The sequence below is a fragment of the Papio anubis genome, chromosome 5, assembly GCF_008728515.1.
Source record: "Papio anubis isolate 15944 chromosome 5, Panubis1.0, whole genome shotgun sequence".
NCBI lineage: Eukaryota > Metazoa > Chordata > Mammalia > Primates > Cercopithecidae > Papio > Papio anubis.
In genome coordinates, this window is record NC_044980.1 from 169,685,755 (window position 1) to 169,712,657 (window position 26,903).

General features: G+C 45.2%; 1 protein-coding gene across 6 annotated transcripts in view; it reads left to right on the forward strand.

Moving 5' to 3' along the window:
- Window positions 1-12,548: 12,548 nt before the first annotated feature.
- The window catches only part of ZNF346 (zinc finger protein 346), a 46,537-nt gene continuing 32,182 nt past the window's right edge, over window positions 12,549-26,903 (forward strand). The window contains exon 1 of one of the 6 annotated variants that reach the window (XM_017960167.3): window positions 12,549-13,093. In XM_017960167.3, coding sequence (XP_017815656.1) covers window positions 12,919-13,093 — 175 coding nt within the window. In that variant the 5' untranslated portion in view covers window positions 12,549-12,918. The remainder of the gene's footprint in view (window positions 13,094-26,903) is intronic. The other 5 variants (XM_009209631.4, XM_009209632.4, XM_017960166.3 and 2 more) reach the window with 5 other exon arrangements.

The window sequence follows — 26,903 nt, forward strand, 5'->3', positions numbered from 1 at the left end:
GGCCACTTAAAATGGTTACAGCGGTAAGTTTTATGTTATGTGTATTTTACCATAACAAAAAAACAACTGGGAAAAAAGCATAGGCAACTATCCTCTTGTCTCAACCTCCGAAAGTGCTGGGATTACAGGCAAGAGCCCCTGTGCCTGGCCACAAAGGTCTTAAATGGACATCTCTCCAAATAATGTATTCAAATGTCCAATAACTACATGAAAAGATACATAATATCATTAGTCATATCAAAACTATCATGAGCTCTTTCTCCCTTTGTCCGCCATCGTAGTCTATGGAGGTTGACTCCAAACCTTGCCATGTCTTTTCACAAGATTTTCAGGATCAAGCAATTCCTGACCAATAAACAAAAGCAAATTTTGCCCACTCCCCAGTGGATTCACATGAAAACTGGTAATAAAATCATTTACAGCTGGGTGCTGTGGCTCACGCCTCTACTCCCAGCACTTTGGGAGGCTGAGGCGGGTAGATCACTTGAGGTCAGGAGTTCAAGACTAGCCTGGCCAACATGGTGAAACCCCCATCTCTACTAAAAATACAAAAATTAGCCAGGCATGGTGTCAGGAATCTGTAATCTCAGCTACTCAGGAGGCTGAGACAGGAGAATTGCTTGAACCCGAGAGGCGGGTGAGCTGAGATCCCGCCACTGCAGTCTAGCCTGGGTGATAGAGCAAGACTCTGTCTCTAAAATAAAATAAAATAATGTACAACTCCAAGAAGAGACACTGGAGAAGAACTAAGCTGTTCAGGTGTATGACTTAACCCTTGCCTGGCATAGCCTTAAGTCTTATTTACAATTTGGTATCTTATTGCCACGCAGAGTCTGTTCAGTCTTCTGATCTCTATTTAAATGTTAATACCGGTCCGTTGTGTCTAAACAACAAAAGGGAGGGGGTACAATGAGGCGTGTCTGACCTCCCATCCTATATGGCTGGGAACTTGGTTTCTTCCCCCCCAGACGGAGTCTCGCTCTGTTGCCCAGGCTGGAGTGCAGTGGTGTAATCTCGGCTCACTGCAAGCTCCTTTTCCCAGGTTCACGCCATTCTCCTGCCTCAGTCTCCCCAGTAGCTGGGACTACAGGTACCCGCCACCACGCCTGGCTAATTTTTCGTATTTTTAGTAGAGACGGAGTTTCACTGTTTTAGCCAGGATGGTCTCAATCTCCTGACCTCGTGATCCGCCCGCCACGGCCTCCCAAAGTGCTGGGATTACAGGCGAGAGTCACTGCGCCCGGCTGGAACTCGGTTTCTTTAAGGTTTCTTTGGGTTCCCCTTGGCCAAGAGGAGGTCCGTTCCATCGGTTGGGGGCTCAAGATTTTTAGTTTACAGGTATTTTGTTCATTTGATTAAAATATATAATTAATAAAAAGAAAGCCAAAGCCTAGGGAGGCAATGTATTCATATTAGCTTTCTATGGCTGCTACAACAGATTTCCTCAAATTTAGTGGTTTAAAACACTTTTTTTTTTTTTTTTTTTTTGAGACAGAGTCTCTGTTGCCCAGGCTGGAATGCAGTGGCACAGTCATGGCTCACTGCAGTCTCAAACTCCCAGGCTCAAGTGATCCTTCCAGTCCAGCCTCCCTAGTAGCTGGGATTACAGGCACTTGCCACCACATCCAGCTAATTTTTGTTTTTGTAGACAGAATTTTGCCATGTTGCCCAGGCTGGTCTTGAACTCCTGGGCTCAAGTGATCTGGCCGCCTCAACCTCCCAAAGTGCTAGGATTACAAGTGTGAGGCACCACGTGCAGCCTCACAGATTTATTCTTACAGTTCTGAATGTTAGAAGTTTGAAATCAGTTTCGCTGGGCTGAAAGTCAAGGTGTTGGCGGAGCTGCTACTTTCTGGAGGCTCTCCGGGGAAAATCCATTTCCTTACCTTACTCATCTTCTGATGGCTACCTTCATTCTTGGTCTTGTGGCCCCTTCCTCCATCTCCAAAGTGCAATAATCCAATTTTTGCTTCCATCATTACATCCTCTTCTCTTTCTGACTGACTCCTCCTGCATCCCTCTTATAAGGACTGTGATTACATCCTGCCCACACAGATAATCTCCCCATCTCAAGACCCTAAACTTAATCACATCTACAGAGTCCCTTCTGCCAAAGTAACATTCACAGGTTCTGGGGATTAGGACTTGGACATCTTGGGGAGCCATTATTCCAGCTACTCTTGCCCTTCCTGTGGTTGAGTTACATGAGCCAGTATTTTTATTTATTTATTTTATTTTATTTTTTATTTTTTGCTTAAGCTAGTTCAAGTTAGGTTTCAGTCATTTGTAACTGACACTCTTAATTTAAAAATAGATCTTCTTAGCCAGGTGCGGTGGCTCACACCTGTAATCCCAACACTTTGGGAGGCCGAGGCGGGTGGATCACCTGAGGTCAGGAGTGTAAAACCAGTCTGGCCAAGATGGTGAAACCCCATCTCTACTAAAAATACAAAAATTAGCTGGGCGTGGCGGCGGGCACCTGTAATCCCAGCTACTCAGGAGGCTGTGAGGCAGGAGAATCTCTTGAATCCGGGAGGCAGAGGTCGCAGTGAGCCAAGATCACACCATTGCACTCCAGCCTGGGCAATAGGAGTGAAACTCCATCTCGAAAGAAAAAAAAATAGATCTTGCCTTGGCGGGGCACTGCGGCTCATGCCTGTAATCCCGGCACTTTGGGGACAGAGGCAGGACGATCACTTAAGCCCAGGAGTTCAAGATCAGTGTGGGCAACATAGTGAGACTCATCTCTACAAAAATAAATAAATAAATGTAAAAAATAAAAAATAAATAAATAGGTCTCTCTTACAAGATAAGGGAGGTCCAAGAATTGTGTGTAATAGGCTGGGCACAGTGGCTCATGCCTGTAGTCCCAGCACTTTGGGAGTCCAAGTGGGGCAGATCTCTTGAGCCCAGGAGTTCGAGACAAGCCTAAGCAGCATGGCGAAACCCCATCTCTACGAAAAATACAAAAATTAGCTGGGTGTAGTGGTGCCCGCCTGTAGTCCCAGCTACTGGTGAGGCTGAGGTGGGAGGATCATTGGAGCCTGGGAGGTCGAGGGTACAGTGAGCTGTGATCATCCTACTGCACTCCAGTCTGGGCAATAGAGTAAGACCCTTCTCAAAAGAGAGAAGTAAAAACAATTTTGTGTAATAAACAAAACATTCTTTGGAACTAAGCTTTCACATCACCTGTTCTCTAAATTTATCAATATCCTATCTTTTTTGGTTTTTTTGTTTTTTTGCATGGTACTTTACATTAAATAGGGCAACCCAAAAGCCCAAGAGACAAAAGCAGCCAGGCTCGGTGGCTCACACCTGTAATCTCAGCACTTTGGGAGGCCGAAGCAGACAGATCATTAGGTCAGGAGTTCGAGACCAGTCTGGCCAACATAGTGAAACCCCGTCTCTACTAAAAATACAAAAAATTAGCTGGGTGTGCTGGTGTGCGCCTGTAATCTCAGCTACTCGGGAGGCTGAGGCAGGAGAATGGCATGAACCCAGGAGGTGGAGGTTGCAGTGAGCCGAGATCGTGCCACTGCACTCCAGCCTGGGCGACAGAACGAGACTCCATCTCAGAAAAAAAAAAAAAAAAGCGACAAAAGCAGCAAAGAGACAACTGTCACTTCACTCATGTCCTCCAACCTCCTGAAGCTGATCGCACTATTTTTCAAAACATCAGGAAATGACTGAAGGTTCAAGCTAGGTGGTCACAGTGATTTCAGGCCAACCACTGCAGGTCTGGGATTCCCACTGCTCTGTTTAGGGAGATTTTCTACATCCTGGTGACTGACATCCAAATCTGTTTTTCCTGTTCTGGTTCCTAGCATCGAATCTCAATTGCCTACTTGACTTTTCTACCTGTATGTCCCACGTAAAGTTTTTTTTTGTTTTGTTTTTTGTTTTTTGTTTTTTGTTTTTATTTTTTGAGACGGAGTCTCGCTCTGTTGCCCAGGCTGGAGTGCAGTGGCCAGATCTCAGCTCACTGCAAGCTCCGCCTCCCGGGTTCACACCATTCTCCTGCCTCAGCCTCCCAAGTAGCTGGGACTACAGGTGCCCACCACCTCGCCCGGCTAGTTTTTTGTACTTTTTAGTAGAGACGGGGTTTCACCGTATTAACCAGGATGGTCTCGATCTCCTGACCTCGTGATCCGCCCATCTCGGCCTCCCAAAGTGCTGGGATTACAGGCTTGAGCCACCGCGCCCGGCCCCACGTAAAGTTAAAACTCAGAACATTCACAGCCAAATTTATTATCTTCCCCTCGAAATCTGTATATTTAACACATTATTTGTCTCTCTTAGTTACATTACTATCCACTCTTTTCCTCAAGCTATAAGCCTCCTAGACCACCACAAAGCCCCTTTCACCACACATTCAATGGGTCATGGAGTCTTACTGACTTCGAACCTGACTTCAGGGCCAGGTGCAGTGTCTCACGCCTGTAATCCCAGCACTTTGGGTGGCCGGGTGGATCCCTTGAGGCCAGGAGTTCGTGACCAGCCTGGCCAACATGGAGACATTGTATCTACTAAAAATACGAAAATTAGCCGGGCATGGTGGCAGGCACCTGTGATCCCAACTGCTCAGGAGACTGAGGCAAGACAATCACTTGAACCCAGGAGGTGGAGGTTGCAATGAGATGTGATTGTGCCACTGCACTCCAGCCTGAGTGACAGAGCTAGACCCTATCTAAAAAAAAGAACCCAAAAAGCACACAAAAAGAAAACACACTGAATCAATGAAAAAAATCAATTATTCCATAATGATATTCAAAAAAGTAAAAACTCATTTGTGCCCATTCAAAATAGACGTTTAAACAGGCTCTTAAAAATCGGTAAGGCAGGAGGATTACTTATGGCCAGGAGTTCCAGACCAGCCTGGGCAACATAGTGAGACCCCCATCTCTACAAAACATTAATAATAAAACTAGCCAGGCTTGGTAGTATGTGCCTATAGTCCTAGCTACTTCGGAGGCTCAGGCAGGAGGACTGCCTGAGCCATGGAGTTTAAGGCTGCACTACTGCACTCCAGCCTGGGTGACAGAGGGAGATCTTGTACCGGAAAAAAAGCGGGGGGGCCAGGCACAGTGGTTCATGCGTATAATCCTAGCACTTTGGGAGGCTGGGTGGATCAGCTGAGGTCAGGAGTTTGAGACCAGCCTGGCCAACGTGGCTCTACTAAAAATACAAAAATTAGCCAGGCTTGGTGGTGCACGTCTGTAATCCCAGCTACTTGGAAGGCTGAGACTACTTGGAAGGCTGAGGCAGGAGAATCGCTTGAACCCAGGAGGCAGAGGTTGCAGTGAGCTGAGATCATGCCACAGCACTCTAGCCTAGACAACAGAGTGAGACTCCATCCAAAACACACACACACACACACACACACACACACACACACACTCTTTCTGATCATAAGGGAGGAAACTTATTTACATAATGGAAGGTTTAAACTACCATTACCCTAATCCAGTGGTCAATTTAGCTTCACTTGGCGAATTAATCAGATATGATGTTGTTATGTTCTTCAGGTGCTACACAACATGAATCATGCAACATCTCCAAAGATGTATTCTAGCCAGAATGTTTAACTTAAATACACCAAGTGTTTAGATATAACTTTCAGTTAGAGGAAACACAGCCAATAGAGATACAAGCTAAAAACCACGAGGAAAAAAAGCAACCAATGCTTCTCAAACTACAGCGCTTACACTGTAATTTATTACAGCCAAAGGATACAAAGCAAAATCAGCACCTGGGATGAAGTCCAAAGGAAACTGGGCACAAGTTTCAAGAGTACCTTCCCAGTGGAGTCACTTAATTCCTCCAGCATCTAATTGTGACAACACTTGTGAAGTGGTATCTACCAGGGAAGCTTGCCTGAGCCTAGGAATCCAGGGTTTTATCAGGGGTCAGTTACATAGGCTGCCTTCTTTACCACTCTGCCTGGTGCAAACCAAAATTTCACACTCCCATAAGGAAAGTAGATGTTCAGCATAAACTATATTGTTTGCACAAACAGTTTAGACTCACTGAGCTACTTTTTTTTTTTTTTGAGACAGAGTTTTGCTCTTGTTGCCCAGGCTAGAGTGTGATCTAAGCTCACTGCAACCTCCACCTCCCGGGTTCAAGTGATTCTCCTGCCTCAGCCTCCCAGGTAGCTGGGATTACAGGCGGGCGACACCATGCCCGGCTGATTTTTTGTACTTTTAGTAGACACAGGGTTTCGCTATGTTGGCGCGGCTGGTCTCAAACTCCTGATCTCAGGCGATCTACCCACCTAGGCCTCCCAAAGTGCTGGGATTACAGGCATGAGCCACTGCGCCCAGCCGCAATGAACCACTTTTATGTGGAATTTGGAAACACTTCTGAAATCCCAAGTTCCCAGATGCCAACCAAAAGCCAAACTTGAGAGCAGACCTTTCAAAGAGCTACTGTAGTCTCAAACCTACTATGTTAATTATTTTCTGCACAATATGTAATGCTGTGGCTGAAACTTGGGGTGGAAGTTGAATGAGTTTGTCAAATGGACAACAGGAGATGGTAGAAGGACATTAAAGGTAATGTTGGGAGGCTAAGGCAGGAGAATTGCTTGAACCCAGGAGGGCGGAGGTTGCAGTGAGGTGAAATCACACCACTTCACTCCAGCCTGGGTGAGAGAACGTAACTCCATCTCAATAAATAAATAAATAAAGGCAAGGGGGTGTGAAAGGATGCCCCAGTTGGAGAACCTACCACAGTGCTAAAGTTCATCCAGCGGGGCTTGGTGCTTGAGAGAGTATCGGAAGTGGGCGGAAAAGGAAGTACAATATACTGGGCCTCTTATACCACGTGACATTTTAACTTTATCCAGTAAGCAACAGGAAGCCATTCCATTACTACAGGTAAGAAAGACTGGGCACGGTGGTTCACGCCTGTAACCCCAACACTTTTGGGAGGCCAAGGCGGGCGGATCACGAGGTCAAAAGATCGAGACTATCCTGGCCAACGTGGTGAAACCCCCCTCTACTAAACCCCCCTCTACTAAAAATACAAAAAAATTGGCCAGGTGTGGTGGCGCGCACCTGTAGTCCCACCTACTCAGGAGGCTGAGGCAGGAGAATCGCTTCAACCTGGGAGGCAGAGGTCGCATTCAGCCGAGGTTGCAGTGAACCAAGATCTCACCACTGCACTCACGCCACTGCACTCCAGCCTGGCAACAGAGCGAGGCTCTGTCTCAAAAAAGAAAATTATCCAGCAGGCCGGGCGCGGTGGCTCATGCCTGTAATCCCAGCACTTTGGGAGGCTGAGGCAGGTGGATCACTTGAGGTCAGGAGTTCAAGACCACCCTGGCCAACATGGAAACCCCGTCTCTACTGAAAATACAAAAAATAGCCAGGCGTGGTGGCAGGTGCCTGTAATTCCAGCTACTCAGGAGGCTGAGGCAGGAGAATCACTTGAACCCAGCAGGCGGAGGTTGCAGTGAGCTGAGATGGTGCCATTGCACTCCACCCTGGGTGACAAGTGTGAAACTCTGTCTCAAAAAAATAAAATAAATAAAATAAAATTACCCAGCCTGAGAAGTGGACTAGGATTGCAGCAAAGATGTGCCCCTGGGTCCCTGCTGGGCGTGGTATTTCCGCCGTTCTCCTCAAGAGCACCCCTTCTGTTCTGGACCAATCTCAGGTTCTGATTCAAACAACACTTCTTTACATCCTGTTAGTAAAAGCTAATCTGTGGCCACCTCTAATAGTTTGAGATATATTCTTAGAGATGAGAAATAAAAAGACTATTAGGAGGTAACCCAGATACCATTCTGATCCCCACATGGTGAATTCATTGTCCCACCCCATCCACACTAGCCAACTAGCCTTGACTGTCATCTCTCTCTCTTTTTTTATTTTTTTGAGATGGAGTCTTGCTCTTCTTGCCCAGGCTGGAGTACAGTGGCGCGATCACGGTTCACTGCAACCTCCGTCTCCTGGGTTCAAGCAATTCTCCTGCCTCAGCCTCCAGTGTAGCTGGGATTACAGGCTCCTGCCACCATGCCTAGCTAATTTTTTTATTTTTTAGTAGAGATCGGGTTTCACCATTTGAACTCCTGTCCTCAGGTGATCCACCCACTTGGCCTCCCAAAGTGCTATGATTACAGGCATGAGCCACCGCACTGGCCTTTTTTTTTTTTTTCGGAGACAGAATCTTGCTGTGTCACCCAGGCAGTAGTGTAGTGGTACAACAGCTCACTGCAGTCTCAAGCGATCCTCTCACCTCAGCCTCCTGAGTAGCTGGGACCAAAAGCACACACCACCATACCCAGCTAATTTTTTTAATTTTGTAGAGATAGGGTCTTGCCACATTGCCCATCATGGTCTTGAACTCCTGGGGTCAAGCAGTCCTCCCACCTCAGCCTTCCAAAGTGCTGGGATTACAGGTATGAGCCACCATGCCCAGCCTAATCTCTATCTCTGTTATAGCAGTTAAAACATACTCTCTGATATTACATACTCAGTAGATACTTTTATGTCTATCACTAGATTAGACATACTAGAGTTAGAAAAACTAGAGTTTGAGGCCGGGCGTGGTGGCTCACACCGGTAATCCCAGCACTTTAGGAGGCCAAGGTGGGCAGATCACATGAGATCAGGAGTTCGAGATCAGCCTGGCCAACACGGTAAAACCCCGTCTCTAATAAACAAACAAAAATTAGCTTGGCGTGGTGGTGCATGCCTGTAGTCCTAACTACTTGGGAGGCTGAGGCAGGAGAATTTGTTATCCTGGGAAGTGGAGGTTGCAGTGAGCCGAGATCGCACCATTGCACTCCAGCCTGGGTGACAAGAGTGAGACTCTATCTCAAAAAAAAAAATAAATAAAATAAAAGAAAGAAAAACTATAGTTTAATCTCTTTGAGAGCAAGAACTATATCTTAAGCCCTATAGTTTAGTTTGCACATGCACACACAGAGTCAGTATTTAAGCAACTGAAATGTATGCTGAACTGTAGCCAGTTCCTGTCCCTTAGCAAAGCCATTTCCCTGGGATTGTTCATCTCCCATGGCAACAATACACAGTAGGATGTGTTGGAAAATAGTTCTCATTTTCCACAAGGAGGAAATAAAAAGCCAGCCCAACAAATATAAGGCATCACCTGCACTGCCAGGTCCCAGCAAGGAGTCCAGGCCTGGGCCGTTCTTAGAAGCACTCACACAAAGGCAAAATAGAAAACTGCTGACAATGAGGGCTGTTCAGACCCTCAGCAGGGTAGCTCAGGACTCTGCCTCTATGGCACAGGGGATGAACCCTGACAGCACTCATTGGAGAATAAATGGACATTATTTTGAGCATGTAATTGGATTGGGAGTGGTGGGGGTGGAGGGGTTGTTTTCCAATAATATGCAAAGCAACTTATATACTCCACTCCCAGGATTTGTTACATAGTATTCAAAAATATCCTTGTGGGTTCTGCCACTTCAACAAAAATCCCCTCTATCCCTTGGATTATCCCTGAATACTTATGCTATGCACGTATGAGTAACCAGAACGCTGCTTTAAGATAAATGAGTAGTTTGTGACCACCCTGGCTAACATAGTGAAACCCTGTCTCTAAAAGCAAATAAATAAATAAAAAGAGAATAAGTAATGTGCAGTCACTGGCTTTTAGGCTGGTCATCTGGTGTTGGCAAAAGGACATAGATTTGCAATCTAAGGACTAGTGTTCGGGCATGGGCTCTGTACCTAACTAGCTGTGTGATCTTGACAAAACCTTTACCTTTCCTAGTCTGTTTCTTTATCATCACTTATGAAGAAATCCCTAACAGAAACCACGCTGAGAATTAAATGCTATAATGTAGGTGCTTTGCAAACTGTAAAGCACTGCCCTGGGCTAAGTGTGTGGTTAACACCAGGAATCCCAGCACTTTGGGAGGCTGAGGCAGGAGGATCACTTGAGCTCAGGAGTTTGAGACCAGCCTGGGCAATATAGGGAAACCCCTGTCTCTACAAAAAAAAAAAAAAAATTTTTAATTCTGGGCAAGGTGGTGTCCACCTGTAGTCCTTGCTACTCAGGAGGCCGAGGAACACTAGAGTGTGGGAGTTCAAGGTTACAGTGAGCTATGATCATACCACTGCACTAGTGAAACCCTGTCTCAAAAAAAAAAAAAAAATTGCAGGCTGGGTGTGGTAGCTCATGCCTGTATTCCCAGCACTTCAGGAGGTCGACGCAGGCGGATCACCTGAGGCCAGGAGTTCACAACCAGCCTGGCCAACAAGGTGAAACCCCGTCTCTACTAAAAATACAAAAAATAGCCGGGTATGGTGATGGATGCCTGTAATCCCAGCTACTCAGGAGGCTGAGGCAGGAGAATCGCTTGAACCCAGGAGGTGGAGGTTGCAGTGAACTGTGATCGTGCCACTGCACTCCAGCCTGGGCAACAGAGACTCCATCTATAAAACAAAACAAAACAAAAAAGTTGTAAAGCATTGGCCAAACATCAGTCACGTACTGTATTGGAAAATTGGAAGCTCTGAGACCTGAGGCCTGATATAGAGCTGGTGCTCAGTATTTGTAGAATGAATAAGGAAATACTTGTAGTATAAATGACTAAATTACACCAATGAGCTATATGATCTCAAGCAAAAATAATTCATATCTGTCTCTCTTTGGCCTTGTCTGATACTACTTTCGCCCTTGTTCACTGGGCTCCAGCCATGCTTTCCTTTTTCCTGTTCCTCCAACACATCAAGCTCTCTCCTGCCTCAGGGCCTTTGCACCTGCTGTTCTCTCTGCTAGAACACTCTTGCCCAGCTTTTTGCATGGCTACCCCTTCTCATTAATCAGGTCTTAGCTCAAATGTCATTTTCCCAGAGGCTTCCCCTGACACCACCCTGACTAATGTTCCTAACACATCATTCACCTGAAATGCAATCCTGTTTTATCTTCTCCTTAGCACTTATTACTGTTAACCTTTTTTTTTTTTTTTTTTTTTTTTGAGACACAGTCTCACTCTGTCGCCCAGGATGGAGTGCAGTGGTGCGATCTCGGCTCACTGCAAGCTCCGCCTCGCGGGTTCATGCCATTTTCCTTCCTCAGCCTCCCGAGTAGCTGGGATTACAGGTGCCTGCCACCACGCCTGGCTAATTTTTTTGTATTTTTAGTAGGGATAAGGTTTCACCGTGTTAGCCAGGATGGTCTCGATCTCCTGACCTCATGATCCGCCTGCCTTGGCCTCCCAAAGTGCTGGCATTACAGGCGTGAGCCACCGCGCCCGGCCTACTGTTAACTTTTTTATTGTACTCTCCTCTACTACAATAAAAAATACTAGAGCTTCCCTGTCTTGTTCACTACTATATTTCCATGCTCAAAATATCATCTAGCTCATAGTAAATTCTCCGTATTTGAACAAATAAGGTTGAAATAAGCTAGTAATATTAAAAACTTCATTCATTAAACAAATATTTTGTATGTACCTAGGAGGGTCCAGGTTCTATTTCAAAGTGCTGGAGATTCAGGTACAATGAAAAGAGACAAAAGGCTGGGCGCGGTGACATGTGCCTGTAATCCCAGCACTTCGGGAGGCTGAGGTGGGACGATTACGAGGTCAGGAGTTCGAGATCAGCCTAGCTAACATAGTGAAACCCTGTCTTTACCAAAAATACAAAAATTAGCTGGATGCAGTGGCATGTGCCTGTAATCCCAGCTACTCGGGAGGCTGAAGCAGGAGAATTGCTTGAACCCGGGAGGCAGAAGTTGCAGTGAGCCGAGATCGCATCACTGCACTCCAACGTGGCGACAGAGCAAAACTCCATCTCAAAAAAAAAAAAAAGAAAAAGAAAAGAAAATGGACAAAAATCCCTGCCTTCCTGGGGCTTGCCTTCTAGTAGGTAGACACACAATAAACAAGATACAAAGTAAAATATATATGAAATAAAGCAGGAAAGGAGGACATGAAGTATGTGTGGAAAAGTAACATTTTAGGTGAGATAGCCAGAGAAGGTATTTTAGATACAGTAGCCAGAGAAGGAAGTGGGAGACTGAGCCATGAAGATATATGGGAGAAATGCACCCCAGGAGGCCTGTGTAACCGGGACAGGAATTAAGGAGTTGGAGACTGAGTGACACATCAGGATCAGGGAGGTTAAGTGAAGTCAGATTGTACAGGGCCTTGTTGGTCAAAGTAAGGACTTTGGCTTTTACTAACAGTGAGATGGGAAGCTGTTGGAGGATTTGAGAACCTAAGTGTCATGATCTGACTTGTCATAAGAGGATCCCTGGGACTGCTGTGCTGTGAATACCAATGAGGTGGCTACTACAATAACCTAGGCAAGAGATGATGGCTCCCAAAGACACGGGAAGGAGCAGCTCTGGGGTTGGAAGATAAAATTTGGGGTCTGACAGCTACATTGGAGAAGCCTATTAGCCATTCGAGTGAACTGTGGAAGAGGCAACTGGATGTGTACAGGTCCGGAGTCTCAGGGAAAATCAGAGCTGGGAGCCGGCACTTGGAACTCAACAAGTAGAATCTATTATTAGTAATACGGAACCTCAGCTGTACTACTACTTACTAGCAGCGAACTGTTGAGTTAACCATTTCTAGGTTCTGGGCCTCAGTTTCCCTGTAAATGAAATGGCGAAAACACTGCCACATAACGGAACCTTGAGAACGAAATGAAAAGTATCAAGGGCTGACCGTGAGCAAGGTGAGAGTCCTGAGCCAAAACCGCACTAGCCCCTCCGGGAGGGGGTGTCACTGCTGCGGAATCAGCGACAGGTTTCCGAATCCACACCACACGCTCTGGGGTACCAGAGGTAGCAAAGCAAAATAAGCGCCAGGTACCGCACGGCAGCGCCCAAACCTCGCGAGATTTGTTGGCCGGACCAAGTACCACTCCCCCAATCTCGCGATACTTAGGCGCCTGAGCGGCTCTCCACCGGCGAGGGTTTGCGGGGAAGATGGCGTATCCCGCGCCGGCCACAGTGGAGGCCGCAGACGGCGGAGGGGCCGGGCGTTACAACAGCTCGGAGGAGCTAGAGGGCCAGGAGCCGGATGGGGTGCGCTTTGACCGCGAGAGGGCGCGCCGCCTGTGGGAAGCCGTGTCCGGTGCCCAGCCGGTGGGTAGGGAGGAAGGTGAGTCGGGGGCTTTGGAGGCAGGAAGCCCCTCACCCGCCTGCGCGGCTCGCGGGGAGCTGCGGAAGCGCCTGCGGTCACACCCCCTGGCCCGCCTCCTTACGTGCTGCGCTCCGGGACCCCCAGACTTGTGCTCCCCATTCAGGCGCGGGCACCCCAAGAATCGGGCCCCCAGCGCGCTGAGGGTGATCACGGCCGCTCACGCTCAGGCCCAGAGCTTTTCCCCTCCTCCTCCATCAGTCACCACAGCGCAGTTTTTCCCAAATTCGAAGATTGTCATCCCTATGCTTGTCGGAGACCCACAGTCTTTGCCATCCCCGTAATTCAAGCCGAGTGCCCCTCACCACTCCTTGACTCCTCATCGTCCCAATATCCAGATTTCCTCGTAGAGCCTCTTGCCTCCCTTCTGTCAGGCCCCACACTTCCGAGGGCTCTGGAAGGCCTTCTTCTTACCCCCGGGTTCCTCCTGGTCTTGGTGACTGAGCCGTGGCTTACCCGTTTTTAGCTCTCTGGCTTCTACTTGCTGGGTTCCTTATTCTAAGGTGGGGACAAGGAGCCTGAGAAACTGGTCTGGGTTCGCTTTGACTCCAGCTTCTTTGTGTTCTACACTTGACCCAAAGTTGCTGAGAACAGTATAAGCAAAGCTACGTCAGGGGTCACTTCTGGGCCGAAGTGTGCCAGCTTACTGCGCACTTGACCTGAGACTGGGTAAGATGGGATGAAAGAAAGAGAAGGATGGGAAAGAGCTGTTCTGACCTTCTTGTGTGATTCCCTTCACCGTCCTTTACAGAGCCAGCTGCTTAATGCTAACCCAAGTGTACAAGAACTCTATCTGGGCTTCTCTGCTAACCCTGTCAGGTATCTGGAGGGAAATCAGATTTCTCCAGTGATTTGTTTGCTTGCTGAGCAGACTTGTCATGGAAAGTTTAATATGCTATTTGTCAACTGACTGCCCTGGATAAAATTGAAATTTGGACCATATCTAAGGAAGATATGTTTAAATTAGGGGTGATACACAGACCTATACCCTGGTATATAATTCTCCAATTTAAAAACAAGTCTAGCCTGTCTCCTAAGTTTATATATATATATGAAAAAGAAAGGCAGGGCCCCAGAAATGGTATGTGTGTGTATGTGTATATGTATGTGTATATTTACATATATGTGTATATATAAATATATACACACATACCATTTCTGGGGCCCTCTCTCCTTTTTCTTTTTTTTTTCTTTTTTTTTTTTTGAGAGAGTCTCCCTCTGTCACCCAGGTTGGAGTGCAGTGGCACAATCCCACCGCAACCTCTGCCTCCCCCCAGGTTCAAGCAGTTCTATGCTGCCCCAGCCCCCGGAGTAGCTGGGATTACAGGCGACCACCATCATGCTCAGCTGATTTTTGTATTTTTAGTAGAGATGGGGTTTGACCATGTTGGCCAGGCTGTTCTCGAACTCCTGACCTCAAGTGATCTGCCCTCCTTGACCTCCCAAAGTGCTGGGATCACAGGCATGAGCCACCACACCCAGCTCTCCTACTTTCAAACTTGTTTGGTAGTTTCCTTGCTCTACCCCAATTTTCCTTTCATTAATTTGACAAACATTCACAGATGTCTGCTCTCGACCCAGAATTGGTTGGGCTTCAGAGCTGGAGTATCAGAGAAAGATACTGCCCTTTCCCTGGAAAGGCTCGCAGTCTAGTCCAGGAAGCAGACACTAAAACAGTTCCAGTGTAATGTAAAGGATGCAGTGCTGAGGAATGTTTTAAGAGTTGGAGGTGCACAAAAGGTGACCTTTGCCCTGGATCTTGAAGCGGAAAACCACTGTGCTCTAAAAAGTGAACTGTCTGCTATGTGTATATGAGTGTACAGTGGCACTGTTACGACCCATTTCATTTCCCTGTTCTCCTCACTTCTCGCACATTTATATGAAATCTAAGTAGACACCTGCAACATTAAGTTCTACTCACCCTTTTTCTTCTCTTAGCACCTTCATTGAGTTACAGTTTATATACCATACAAGTCGCCCATTGTAAGCGTATCGCCAATGATTGTTAGCCAATGTACAGTTGTATAGCCATTACCACAGTCCAGTTTTAGAACATTTCCATCACCCCAATTAGTTCCTTTGAGCTTACTTATATTAAATCCCCACTCCCACCTCCTGCCCTAGGCAACCAGTGATCTGTTTTCTGTCTTGGGTAGTCTTTTGAGTTTGGCTTCTCTCGGCATGTTTTTGAAGTTCAGCCAAGTCATGGTGTGTATTAGTACTTCATTTTTATTGCTAAATAGAATTCCATTGAATGAATATAACACATTCTATTAATCTGGTCATTATTTCTAGACATTTGGATTGCTTCCAGTTTGGAGTTTTTGTGAATAGTGCTGCTGCGAACATTCATGCCCAAGTTTTTGTGTGAACATACGTTTCATTTCTTGAGTATATCCCTAAGAATGGAATTGCTGGGTCATACCGTAAATCTAACATTTTGAAGAACTGCCAAACTTTTCCAAAATGGCTTCACCTTTTATATTTCTGCCTTCAATGTATGAGGGTTTTGCTTTTTCTATAACCTTGACAACACTTGTCTTTTTTGATTATAGGCATTCTAGTGGGCATGTAGTGATATCTCATTGTGGTTTCCTAAAGACTGATAATACTGAGCACCTTTTCATGGGCTAACTACCCATTTGTAGATCTTTGGTGAAATAGCTATTGACATCATTTGCCTATTTTGTAATTGGGCTGTTTGTCTTCTACTGAGTTGTAAGAGTTGTCTGTGTGTTCTGGGTACAAGTCTTTTACTATAGATATGGTTTCCAAAGATTCCCCCCTGACTGACTTGTGTTTTCATTTTCTGAACAGTGCCTTTTGAAGCACAAAAGTTTTAAGTTTTGGCCGGGCGCGGTGGCTCAAGCCTGTAATCCCAGCACTTTGGGAGGCCGAGATGGGCGGATCACGAGGTCAGGAGATCGAGACCATCCTGGCTAACACGGTGAAACCCCGTCTCTACTAAGAAATACAAAAAATAGCCGGGCGAGGTGGCGGGCGCCTGTAGTCCCAGCTACTCAGGAGGCTGAGGCCGGAGAATGGCGTGAACCCGGGAGGCGGAGCTTGCAGTGAGCTGAGATCCGGCCACTGCACTCCAGCCTGGGCTACAGAGCGAGACTCCGTCTCAAAAAAAAAAAAAAAAAAAAGGTTTTAAGTTTTGATGAAATTAAATTTATCAGTTTTTTATCCTATGTATTGTGCTTGTAGTGTCATATCTAATAACTCTTTATCTTAACCCAAGATTTGAGAAATTTTCTCTGTAGATCTTCTTAATTTTTTTTTTTTTTTGAGACGCAGTCTCACCGTTACCCAGGCTGGAGTGCAGACGGAATCCCACTCTGTCGCCCATGCTAGAGTGTGGTGGCATGATCTCAGCTCACTGCAGCCTCCCTGTCCCAGATTCAAGTGATTCTCGAGCCTCAGCCTCCTAAGTAGCTGTGATTACAGGAGGTAGCTTCCATACCCAGCTAATTTTTTTGTATTTTCAGTAGAGACAGAGTTTCACCGTGTTGGCCAGGCTGGTTTGAACTCCTGACCTCAGGTGATCCACCAGCCTCGGCCTCCCAAAGTGTTGGGATTCCAGGTGTGAGCCACCACACCCAGTTGGTAATATTTCTTTTTACAGTATTTTATAGAAGTGTTGATCTACAAGGAAGAGGCTAACACACAAAATATGATTTAAAGAGTTTACTTGATTTTTAAAGGCAAAAAATGTGGACAGGGAGTGGGACTCATACAAAGTCGTTTATCAAGAATTCTCATTGATTTACAGAAATAACATTGGTTAGTGATTGGCTGTACATTGTTAAGCTATAGGATGTAGGATATAGCGTCAGGTAGGGCATTATTAGATTAATCCTTACCCACTTGTGGCAATAGCAAGCAGTTTTGATAGATGAGTCATAGCTCAAAAAGGGGGAGTAGGAAGTGATTATGATCTCATTTTAATATCTCATTGGGCCCTGATCATTTAAAAGAACTTGGATTCTTTTTTTTTTTGAGACGGAGTCTTGCTCTGTCGCCCAGGCTGGAGTGCGGTGGCGCCATCTCAGCTCGTGCAAGCTCCGCCTCCCGGGTTCATGCCATTCTCCTGCCTCAGCCTCCCGATTAGCTGGGACTACAGGCGCCTGCCGCCACGCCTGTTAGCCAGGATGGTCTCGATCTCCTGACCTTGTGATCCACCCGCCTCGGCCTCCCAGAGTGCTGGGATTACAGGCGTGAGCCACCGCGCTGGGCAGAACTTGGAGATAAAAGTTTTCTTTCTTTTTTTTTTTTTGAGACAGAGTATCACTTTGCCACCCAGACTGGAGTGTAGTAGTGCGATCTTGGCCCACTGTAACCTTTGCCTCCCAGATTCAAGCGATTCTTGTGCCTCAGCCTCCAGGTAGCTGCGATTACAGGCGCCCGCCAGCACGCCCAGCTAATTTTTGTATTTTTAGTAGAGATGGAGTTTTGCCATGTTGGTCAGGCTGGTCTCAAACTCCTGACCTCAGGTGATCTGCTTCGGCCTTCCAAAGTGCTGGGATTATAGGGGTGAGCCACTACGCCCAGCCGATAAAAGTTATTTTCTGACCTGCCTGGGCAACATGGAGAAAACCTGTAAATTTTTGTGAACTGTGTATTTTTGTAAAAATACAAAAATTAGCTAGGTGTGGTGACTCACTTGTAATCCCAGCTACTCAGGTGGCTGAGGCACAAGAATCACTTGAACCCAGGAGGCTAAGGTTGCAGCGAGCCAAGGTCGTGCCCCCGCACTCCAGCCTGGGCAGCACAATTGAGACTCTGTCTCAAAAAAAAAAAAAAAAGTTATCACCAGTGAAGCTACCTGGGCCTAAGCTTTTCTTCCTTTCCTTTTTTTTTTTTTTTTTTGATTCTCTATTTATTTAGAGACAGGGTCTCTGTTGCCCAGGCTATGCCCAGGCTAGAGTGCAGTGGCACAATCATAGCTCACTGCAGGCTCAAACTCCCTCAAACTCAAAGCTAGGACTGCAAGGGCATACCACCATGACCAGCTAATTTTTGTGTTTTTTTCATAGAGGGTCTTGCTCTGTTGCCCAGGCTTGTCTGAAACTCCTGGCCTCAAGTGATCCTCCTGCCTTAGCCTCCCAAAGGGTTGGGATTATAGACATGGGCCATGGCAATCAGCTGGCTTGGGCTTTTCTTTGTGGAAAGATATTTAATTATTAATTCAGTTTCTTTACTTGTTTTAAGTGTACACAGAATTTTGTGTTTCTCCTTGTGTCGTTTTTTTTTTTTTTCTTTTGAGACAGGGTCTTGCCAGGCTGGAGTGCAGTAACAATCACTGCAGCCTTTGCCTCCCAGGTTCAAGCAATTCTCCTGCCTCAGCCTCCTGAGTAGCTGGGATTTTTAATAAACTTTCACTCCTGGTCTAAGGAGTGCATGTGCCCCCTGGCTAATTTTTTTGTATTTTCAGTAGAGACAGGGTTTCGCTCTGTTGGCCAGGGTGGTCTTGAACTCCTCAACTCTAAAGTGATCTGTCCGCCTTTGCTTCCCAAAGTACTGGGATTACAGGCGTGAGGCCCCTGATTATTTTCTTGGTTAGTCTAGCTAAGAATTTGTCATTTTCTTGATCTTTTCTAGTTTCTAAGGTGAGATCTTATGTTGCTGATTTGAGACCATTCTTTTCTGATGTAGATGTTTAAAATTATAAGTGTCTCTCTTAAGCACTTGTGACGTTATAAGATATATTATTTTTATATATATATAAATGTTTATATATATATATATGTTTCCCTCCATAGTTCCTGGCTCACAGCTTCTATAACCCTTATAATTTCTTCAGTGACTAAAGCAGTAAGAGTATCTTCTCTTAAAATATTTGGCCTTTTGTCCTTGGTTCCTGAAACACCTCTGGAACTGCTCCAGAGCAAGAAAGGTGAAAAGCAGACTTTTGTTATTTATAACAAGCCCCTTTCTTTTTTTTTTTTTTTTTTTTGAGACGGAGTCTCTGTTGCCCAGGCTGGAGTGCAGTGACACGATCTCTCGGCTCACTGCAAGCTCCGTCTCCCGGGTTCACGCCATTCTCCTGCCTCAGCCTCCGGAGTAGCTGGGACTACAGGCGCCCGCCACCACGCCTGGCTAATTTTTTGTATTTTTAGTAGAGACGGGGTTTCACCGTGTTAGCCAGGATGGTCTGGATCTCCTGACCTCGTGATCCGCCCACCTCGGCCTCCCAAAGTGCTGGGATTACAGGCGTGAGCCACTGCGCCCGGCCATATAACAAACCCCTTTCAGCCACACCTTGGTACATGTTAATAGGGTGATTTTTGGGAAGTCCCTAGTTTACCACATTCTGGTTGGCTGGTTGCCATGGGAACCAACCATGTGCTCAGAGGGTTGGAAGTTACAGCCCCCCATCTCTAGGGGATAGAAAGAAGCTGAAGGTCGAGTTGATCACCGATAGCCAATGATTTAATCAACCATGGCTACATAATGAAGCCTTCATAAAAACCCAAAGGACTGAGTTTAGGGGCTTCCAGGAAGGTGAATAAGAACACATTCATGTGCTGGAAGTGTGGCACACCCCAATTCCATTGGGATGGAAGCTCCTACACATTAGACCCTTCCAGACCTGTGTATCTCTTTATCTATTTGTATCCTTTAACATATCTTTTAGGTTGTTCTGGCACAGTGGCTCCTGCCTGTAATTCCAAAACTTTGAGAGGCCAAGGCAGGAGTGTTAGTGGCCCTGAATCTCAGTCTCTGCCTCCTCAGAAGAAAGAATTGGACCAAAGGGGCATAAGGCAAAGTGAGAGACCAAGGCAACTCTTAGAGCAGGAGTGAAAGTTTATTAAAAAGTTTTAGGGCTGCAATGAAAAGAAGTAAAGTATACTTGGAAGAGGGCCAAGAGGGCAACTTGAGAGAGACAAGTATGCAGTTTGACCTTTGACTTGGGATCTTACACATTGGCGTGCTTGCTGGGTCTTGCATTCTGTATTGTAAAAGTGAAGTAGGATAAACTGAGTTTTTTTCCCTCCCGAGCACTGCTTTAGTTGCAACTCAAATTTTGAATGTTTTATTTTCATTTAAATCAGTTCAAAATAATTTCTAATTTCCCTTGTAATTTCTCCTTTGATACATGTTATTCAGTTTCCAAATATTTGAGGATTTCCCAGATTTCTTCCTATTATTGATTTCTGATTAAATTCCAGATGAGTTCAGTCCTTTTAAATGTAGTGAAACTGGGCTGGGGGCGGTGGCTCACGCCTGTAATCCCAGCACTGGGAGGCCGAGGCAGGTGGATCATTTGAGGTCAGGAGTTCAAGACCAACCTGGCCAATATGGTGAAACCCCATCTCTACTAAAATACAAAAATTAGCCAGGCATGGTGATGCCTGTAATCCCAGCTACTCGGGAGGCTGAGGCAGGAGAACTGCTTGAACCCAGGAGGCAGAGGTTGCAGTGAGCCAAGATCATGCCACTGCACTCCAGCCTGGATGACACAGCAAGACTCCCTCCCAAATAAATGAATGAATGAATGAATGAGTGAAGTGAAACTGGCATATGTTCTACCCTGGAGAATGTTCAGTGTGTATTAGAAAACAATTTATATTCTACAGTTGGTGGAGTATTCTATGTGCCAGTTGGATCAAATTGATTATAACATTATTCTAAACCCTTACTGATTTTCTAACAAGTTCTATGAGTTATTGAAAGCAAGATATTTGTTTTGTTTTGTTTTGTTTTGTTTTGTTTTTTTGTTGTTGTTGTTGAGACAGAGTCTTGCTTTGTCGCCCAGACTGGAGTGCAGTGGCCGGATCTCAGCTCACTGCAAGCTCCGCCTCCCGGGTTCACGCCATTCTCCTGCCTCAGCATCCCGAGTAGCTGGGACTACAGACGCCCACCACCTCGCCGGGCTAGGTTTTTGTATTTTTTAGTAGAGACGGGGTTTCACCGTGTTAGCCAGGATGGTCTCGATCTCCTGACCTTGTGATCCGCCCGTCTCGGCCTCCCAAAGTGCTGGGATTACAGGCTTGAGCCACCGCGCCCGGCCCAAGATATTTGTTAATAGAAAAACCAAATGGCGCTCAAATGACACTGTAAAACATTCTAAAGAGGTTTATTGTGAGCTAATATGAGTGACCATAGGTGGGGAAAAACACAAACCCAAGAAGCCTTGAGTAAGTGGTCCTGAGGCAGTTAGGTCACAACTCTGTTCTATACATTTTAGGGAAGTAGAAGTTGCAGACAAAGTCATAAATCAATACATGGCGATTATACATTGATTTGGCCCAAAAAGTCAGGATATCTTGAAGCAAGGGGCTGACAGGTCATAGGTGGCTTCAGAGATTCTTTAATTTGCGGTTAAAGGAGTAAAGCTTTGTCTAAAATTTTGGAGTCAGCACAAAGGAGTGTTTTGTTTTGGGTTTTTTGTGGTTTTTTTTTTGACTCAGAGTTTCGCTCTTGTTGCCCAGGCTGGAGTGCAATGGCACAGTCTCGGCTCACTATAGCCTCTGCTTCCCGGGTTCAACCAATTCTTCTGCCTCAGCCTTCCGAGTATCTGGGATTACAGGCACCTGCCACCACAGCCGCTAATTTTTTGTATTTTTAGTAGAGATGGGGTTTCACCATCTTGGCCAGGCTGGTCCCGAACTCCTGACCTCGGGTGATCTGCCTGCCTAGGCCTCCCACAGTTCTGGGATTACAGGCGTGAGCCACAGTGCCTGGCCATGATGTTTTAATATAATATAATATACTGTTAACCAGTATACCAGGTCAGAGTGACCCGTAGGGGTATGTGACTTAACCTTTGTCTAGCATGGCCTTTGGTCCTGTTTGTAATTTGGTATCTTATTACCACAGAGTCCATTTTGTTAGTCTTATGATCTCTATTTTAGCATTAATGCTGGTCAGTTGCGTCTAAACCCCAAAAGGAGCCTGGGCAACACTGTAAGATCCCATGTCAACGTAAAATTTAAAAATTAGCCAGGCATGGTGGCACACACCTGTAGTTTTAGCTATTCAAGAGGCTGAGGCAAGAGGATGGCTTGAGCCCACAAGTTTGAGGCCATAGTGAGCTAGGATCGTGACATTGTATTCCAGCCTAGGCAACAGAGCAGGACCCTGTATCTTAAAAAAAAAAAAAAAAAAAAGGTCGGGCATGGTGGGTCACACCGGTAATCCCAGCACTTTTGGAAGGCCAAGGTGGGTGGATCACAAGGTCAGGAGTTCGAGACCAGCCTGACCAATATGGTGAAACCTCATCTGTACTAAAAATACAAAAATTAGCCAGGCATGGTGGCACATGCCTATAGTCCCAGCTACTCGGGAGGCTGAGGAAAGAAGAATCACTTGAACCCGGGAGGTGGAGGTTGCAGTGAGCCGAGATTGTGCCACTGTACTCCAGCCTGGGCAACAGAGCAAGATTCCGTCTCAAAAAAAAAAAAAACTCCAAAAGGAAGTTTAATAATGAGACATCATGTCTAACCTCTTGTCCTGTCATGCCAGGAACACAATTTTTCAGGTTTCTCTGGAGTCGCCTTGGCCAAGAGGGATTCTGTTCAGTTGGTTGGGGAGCTTAGGATTTTTTCAGTTTACATATTGAAATTTCCAATTATTATTACTAGTTTGTCTATTTTTTAAATTATCAATTTTTTTCCTTTTTTGTGTTTTCTTGATGTATCAACCCTTTATCATTATGTCATGTTCTTTTTTGCCTCTAATATTTTTTATACTAAAGTCAATTTGTCATTGATAGAGCCATTCTAGCTCTTCTGTGGTTACTTTTGCATAGTGTATTTTTTTCTATTCTTTTATCTCAACCTCTTTGTATCTCTTATAGATAACATATAGTGGGAGCTTGCTTTTTTATCCAGTCTTATAGTCTCTGCCTTTTGAGTGTACTGTTTAGACTATTCCTGTTTTATTTACTGATATGAAAATTACATTTTCCATTGTGCTGTTGATTTCCTTTCTGTTTTATCCTTCTGTTCCTCCTTTATTAAATTCCTTTATGTTAAGTATTTTTAGTGTACCATTTTAATTCCTCTTGGTTTTTTTTAAGTTTCCTGGTGGTGTTCTAGGGATTACAGTATGCATCTTAACTCATCACAGTCTACTTTAAATTAATACTAACTTAATTCTGGTAAAATATAAAAATATTTCTCTAATACAGCTCTATTCCCCCTTCTTTGTCCTATTTTTGTCATATATATTATATGTATATATGTTATAAACCTAATGATTCAGTGTCATAATTATTGCTTTATATAGTATTATGTTCTCTAAAGAAGTTAAGAGAATAAATGAGAAAAAATATAGAATATTTTATATCAACCCACATATTTACCATTTCTGGTGTTCTTTATTTCCTCCTCTGGACTCAAGTTACCATCTGGTGTCACTTCCTTTCAGCCTGAAGGGCTTCCTTTAGTATTTCTTACAAAGCAGACCAGTTAGCAATGAATTCTTTAATCTTTTTCTGAAAATGTCTATGTGTTGTCCTCATTCTTGAATGACAGTTGTGTTGTATTTTATTTTATTTATTTTTGAGACAGAGTCTTGCTGTGACCCAGGCTGGAGTGCATGGCATGATCTCTGCTCACTGCAAGCTCCACCTCCCAAGTTCATGCCATTCTCCTGTCTCAGCCTCCCAAGTAGCTGGGACTACAGGCGCCCGCCACCATGCCCGGCTAATTTTTTGTACTTTTAGTAGAGACAGGGTTTCACTTTATTAGCCAGGATGGTCTCGATCTCCTGACCTCATGATCCGCCCGCCTGGCCTCCCAAAGTGCTGGTATTACAGGTGTGAGCCACCACACCTGGCTATTTTATTTTTAAATAACAGCTTTATTGACATAAATTTCACATTCCATAAAATTCACCTGTTTGAAATGTACAATTCTGTGGTTTTTAGTGTATTTACAGAGTTCTGCAACCTTCACCTCTGTCTAATTTTGGAACATTTTCATCACCCCAATAAAGAAACCCTGTACCTAGGAGCAGTCATCCCTGGCAACAACTATTTTGGACACTTCATGTAAATAGAATTGTATAAATATGTGGCCTTTTGTGACTGGCTTCTTTCACTTAGTGTAAATTTTTTGTTTTTGTTTTTGTGGGTTTTTTTTGAGATGGCATTTTGCTCTTGTTGCCCAGGCTGGAGTGCAGTGGCATGATCTGGGCTCACTGCACCCTCCGCCTGTGGGGTTCAAGCGATTCTCTTTTTTTTGTTTTGTTTTGTTTTGTTTTGAGACGGAGTCTCGCTCTGTCTCCCAGGCTGGAGGGCAGTGGCGCGATCTCGGCTCACTGCAAGCCCCGCCTCCCGGGTTCACACCATTCTCCTGCCCTAGCCTCCCGAGTAGCTGGGATTAGAGGCATGTGCCACCATACCCAGCTAATTTTGTATTTTTGGTACAGATGGGGTTTCTCCATGTTGGCAAGGCTGGTCTCCAAACTCCCGACCTCAGGTGATCTGCTGTCTTGGTATCCAAAGTGCTAGGATTACGGGCATGAGCCACTGTGCCCAGCCACTTAGTGTAATGTTTGCAGGATCATTTGGCTGGATATAGAGTTCTTAGCTGACATTTTTATTCTTTTTCACCACTTTGAATATGTCATTCCACTACCTTCTGGCCTTAATTGTTTTCAAGTAAGAAATTGTCATTAATTGAATTATTTCACTGTACATGATGAGTCATTTTTCTCTGTTTCTCACTGCTTTCAAGATTTTCTGTCTTTGCCTTTCAACAGTTTGGGATGTGTCTAGGTGTAGCTGTCTTCATATTTTTCCTACTTTGGGTTCCTTGAGATTTTGGAATGTGTAGATTAATGTTTTTCATCAAGTATGGGAGGTTTTCAGACATTTTCTTCAAATATTTTTTTCTACTCTTTGTCTCTCTTCTCTCTTCTTCTGAGGTTCTCCTTACACATGTTAGTATGCTTGAAGTGTTCCCATAATCTCTGAAGCTTTGTTCTTTATTCTTCAATGTTACTTCTCTTTATTCTTCAGATCAGCTATTTCTATGGCTGTATCTTCAAGTTCACTGATTCTTCTGCCATTTTGAACTTGCTGTGGAACTCCTTCAGCAAATTTATTTTATTTATTTTAACTTGAACTCCAGAATTTCCATTTGTTTGTTTTATCAGTAGCAGATCATCAGTACCCTTACATTTGCTTTCTTCATGCCCTTTTCTTTTTTCTTTTCTTTTCTTTTCTTTTTTTTTTTTTTTTTGAGACGTAGTTTCACTCTTGTTGCCCAGGCTGGAGTGCAATGGCGCAATCTCAGCTCACTGCAACCTCTGCCTCCAGGTTCAAGCAATTCTTCTGCCTCAGCCTCCCGAGTAGCTGGGATTATAGGCATGCACCACCACGCCCAGCTAATTGTTTGTATTTTTAGTACAGACGGAGTTTCACCATGTTGGCCAGGCTGGTTTTGACCTCCTGACCTCAGGTGATCCACCCCCCTCGGCCTCCTAAAGTATGCTGGGATTATAGGCATAAGCCACTGCACACGGCCTTTTTTTTTTTTTTTTTGAAAGAGTCTTGCTCTGTCACCAGGCTGGAGTGCAGTGGTGCAATCTTGGTGTGCTGGAATTACAAACATGAGCCAGTGCACCCAGCTTCTTTTTTTTTTTTGAGATGGAGTTTCGCCCTTATCACCCAGGCTGGAGTGCAATGGTGCAATCTCAGCTCACTGCAACCTCTGTCTCCTGGGTTCAAGCGCTTCTCCTGCCTCAGCCTCCTGAGTTAGCTGGGATTACCAGCCCTCCACCATGCCCGGCTAATTTTTGTATTTTTTAGTAGAGATGGGGTTTTACCATGTTGGCCAGCCGGGTCTCAAACTCCTGACCTCAGGTGATCCGCCCGCCTCGGCCTCCCAAAATGCTGACATTGCAGGTGTGAGCCACCATGCCTGGCCTCTTCATGCCATTTTCATTGGATAAAAATTTGAGCTTCTTGAGACCATCAGCAATATGGATTTGGCCAGTCATGGTGGCCCACACCTGTAGTCCCAGCTGCTTGAGAGGCTGATGCAGAAGGATCACTTGAGGCCAGGAGTCTGAATTCAGCCTAGGCAACATAATGAGACTCTTGACTCTAAAAAGTTAAATTAAAAACAAAAACACAGTATGGACTCACAAAATGGAAGTACCAATTTGCTAAGTAGACTTAATAGGAGCATCTTGTTCATTCTTTTAGGCCATACTGCCCATTAAAATATTACATTGTCTAGGCCGGGTGCGGCTCACGCCTGTAATCCCAGCACTTTGGGAGGCCAAGGCGGGCAGATCACAAGGTCAGGAGATCCAGACCATCCTGGCTAACACGGTGAAACCCTGTCTCTACTAAAAATACAAAAAATTAGCCGAGCATGGTGATGGGTGCCTGTATTCCCAGCTACTCGAGAGGCTGAGGCAGGAGAATGACGTGAACCCAGGAGGCGGAGCTTGCAGTGAGCCAAGATGCACCACTGCACTCCAGCCTGGGTGACAGAGCCAGACTCTGTCAAAAAAAAAAAAAAAAAAAAAAAAAAAAACTACATTGTCTAACCATTCTCACCGATAGGTAGATTATACCCAACCTCCATTTCTTATGATTGTTTGAGGGGTTTTTTGCTTTTGAGATGGGGGATCTTGCTCTGTCACCCAGCAGAAGTGCAGTCGCTCAATTATGGCTCACCACAGCCTCAAACTGCTAGACTCAAGTGATTTCCCCCCATGTCAGTTTCCCTAATAACCAGCACTACAGGCATGTGCCACCACACCTGGATAATTTGAAATTTTTTTGTAAAGATGTGGTCTCATG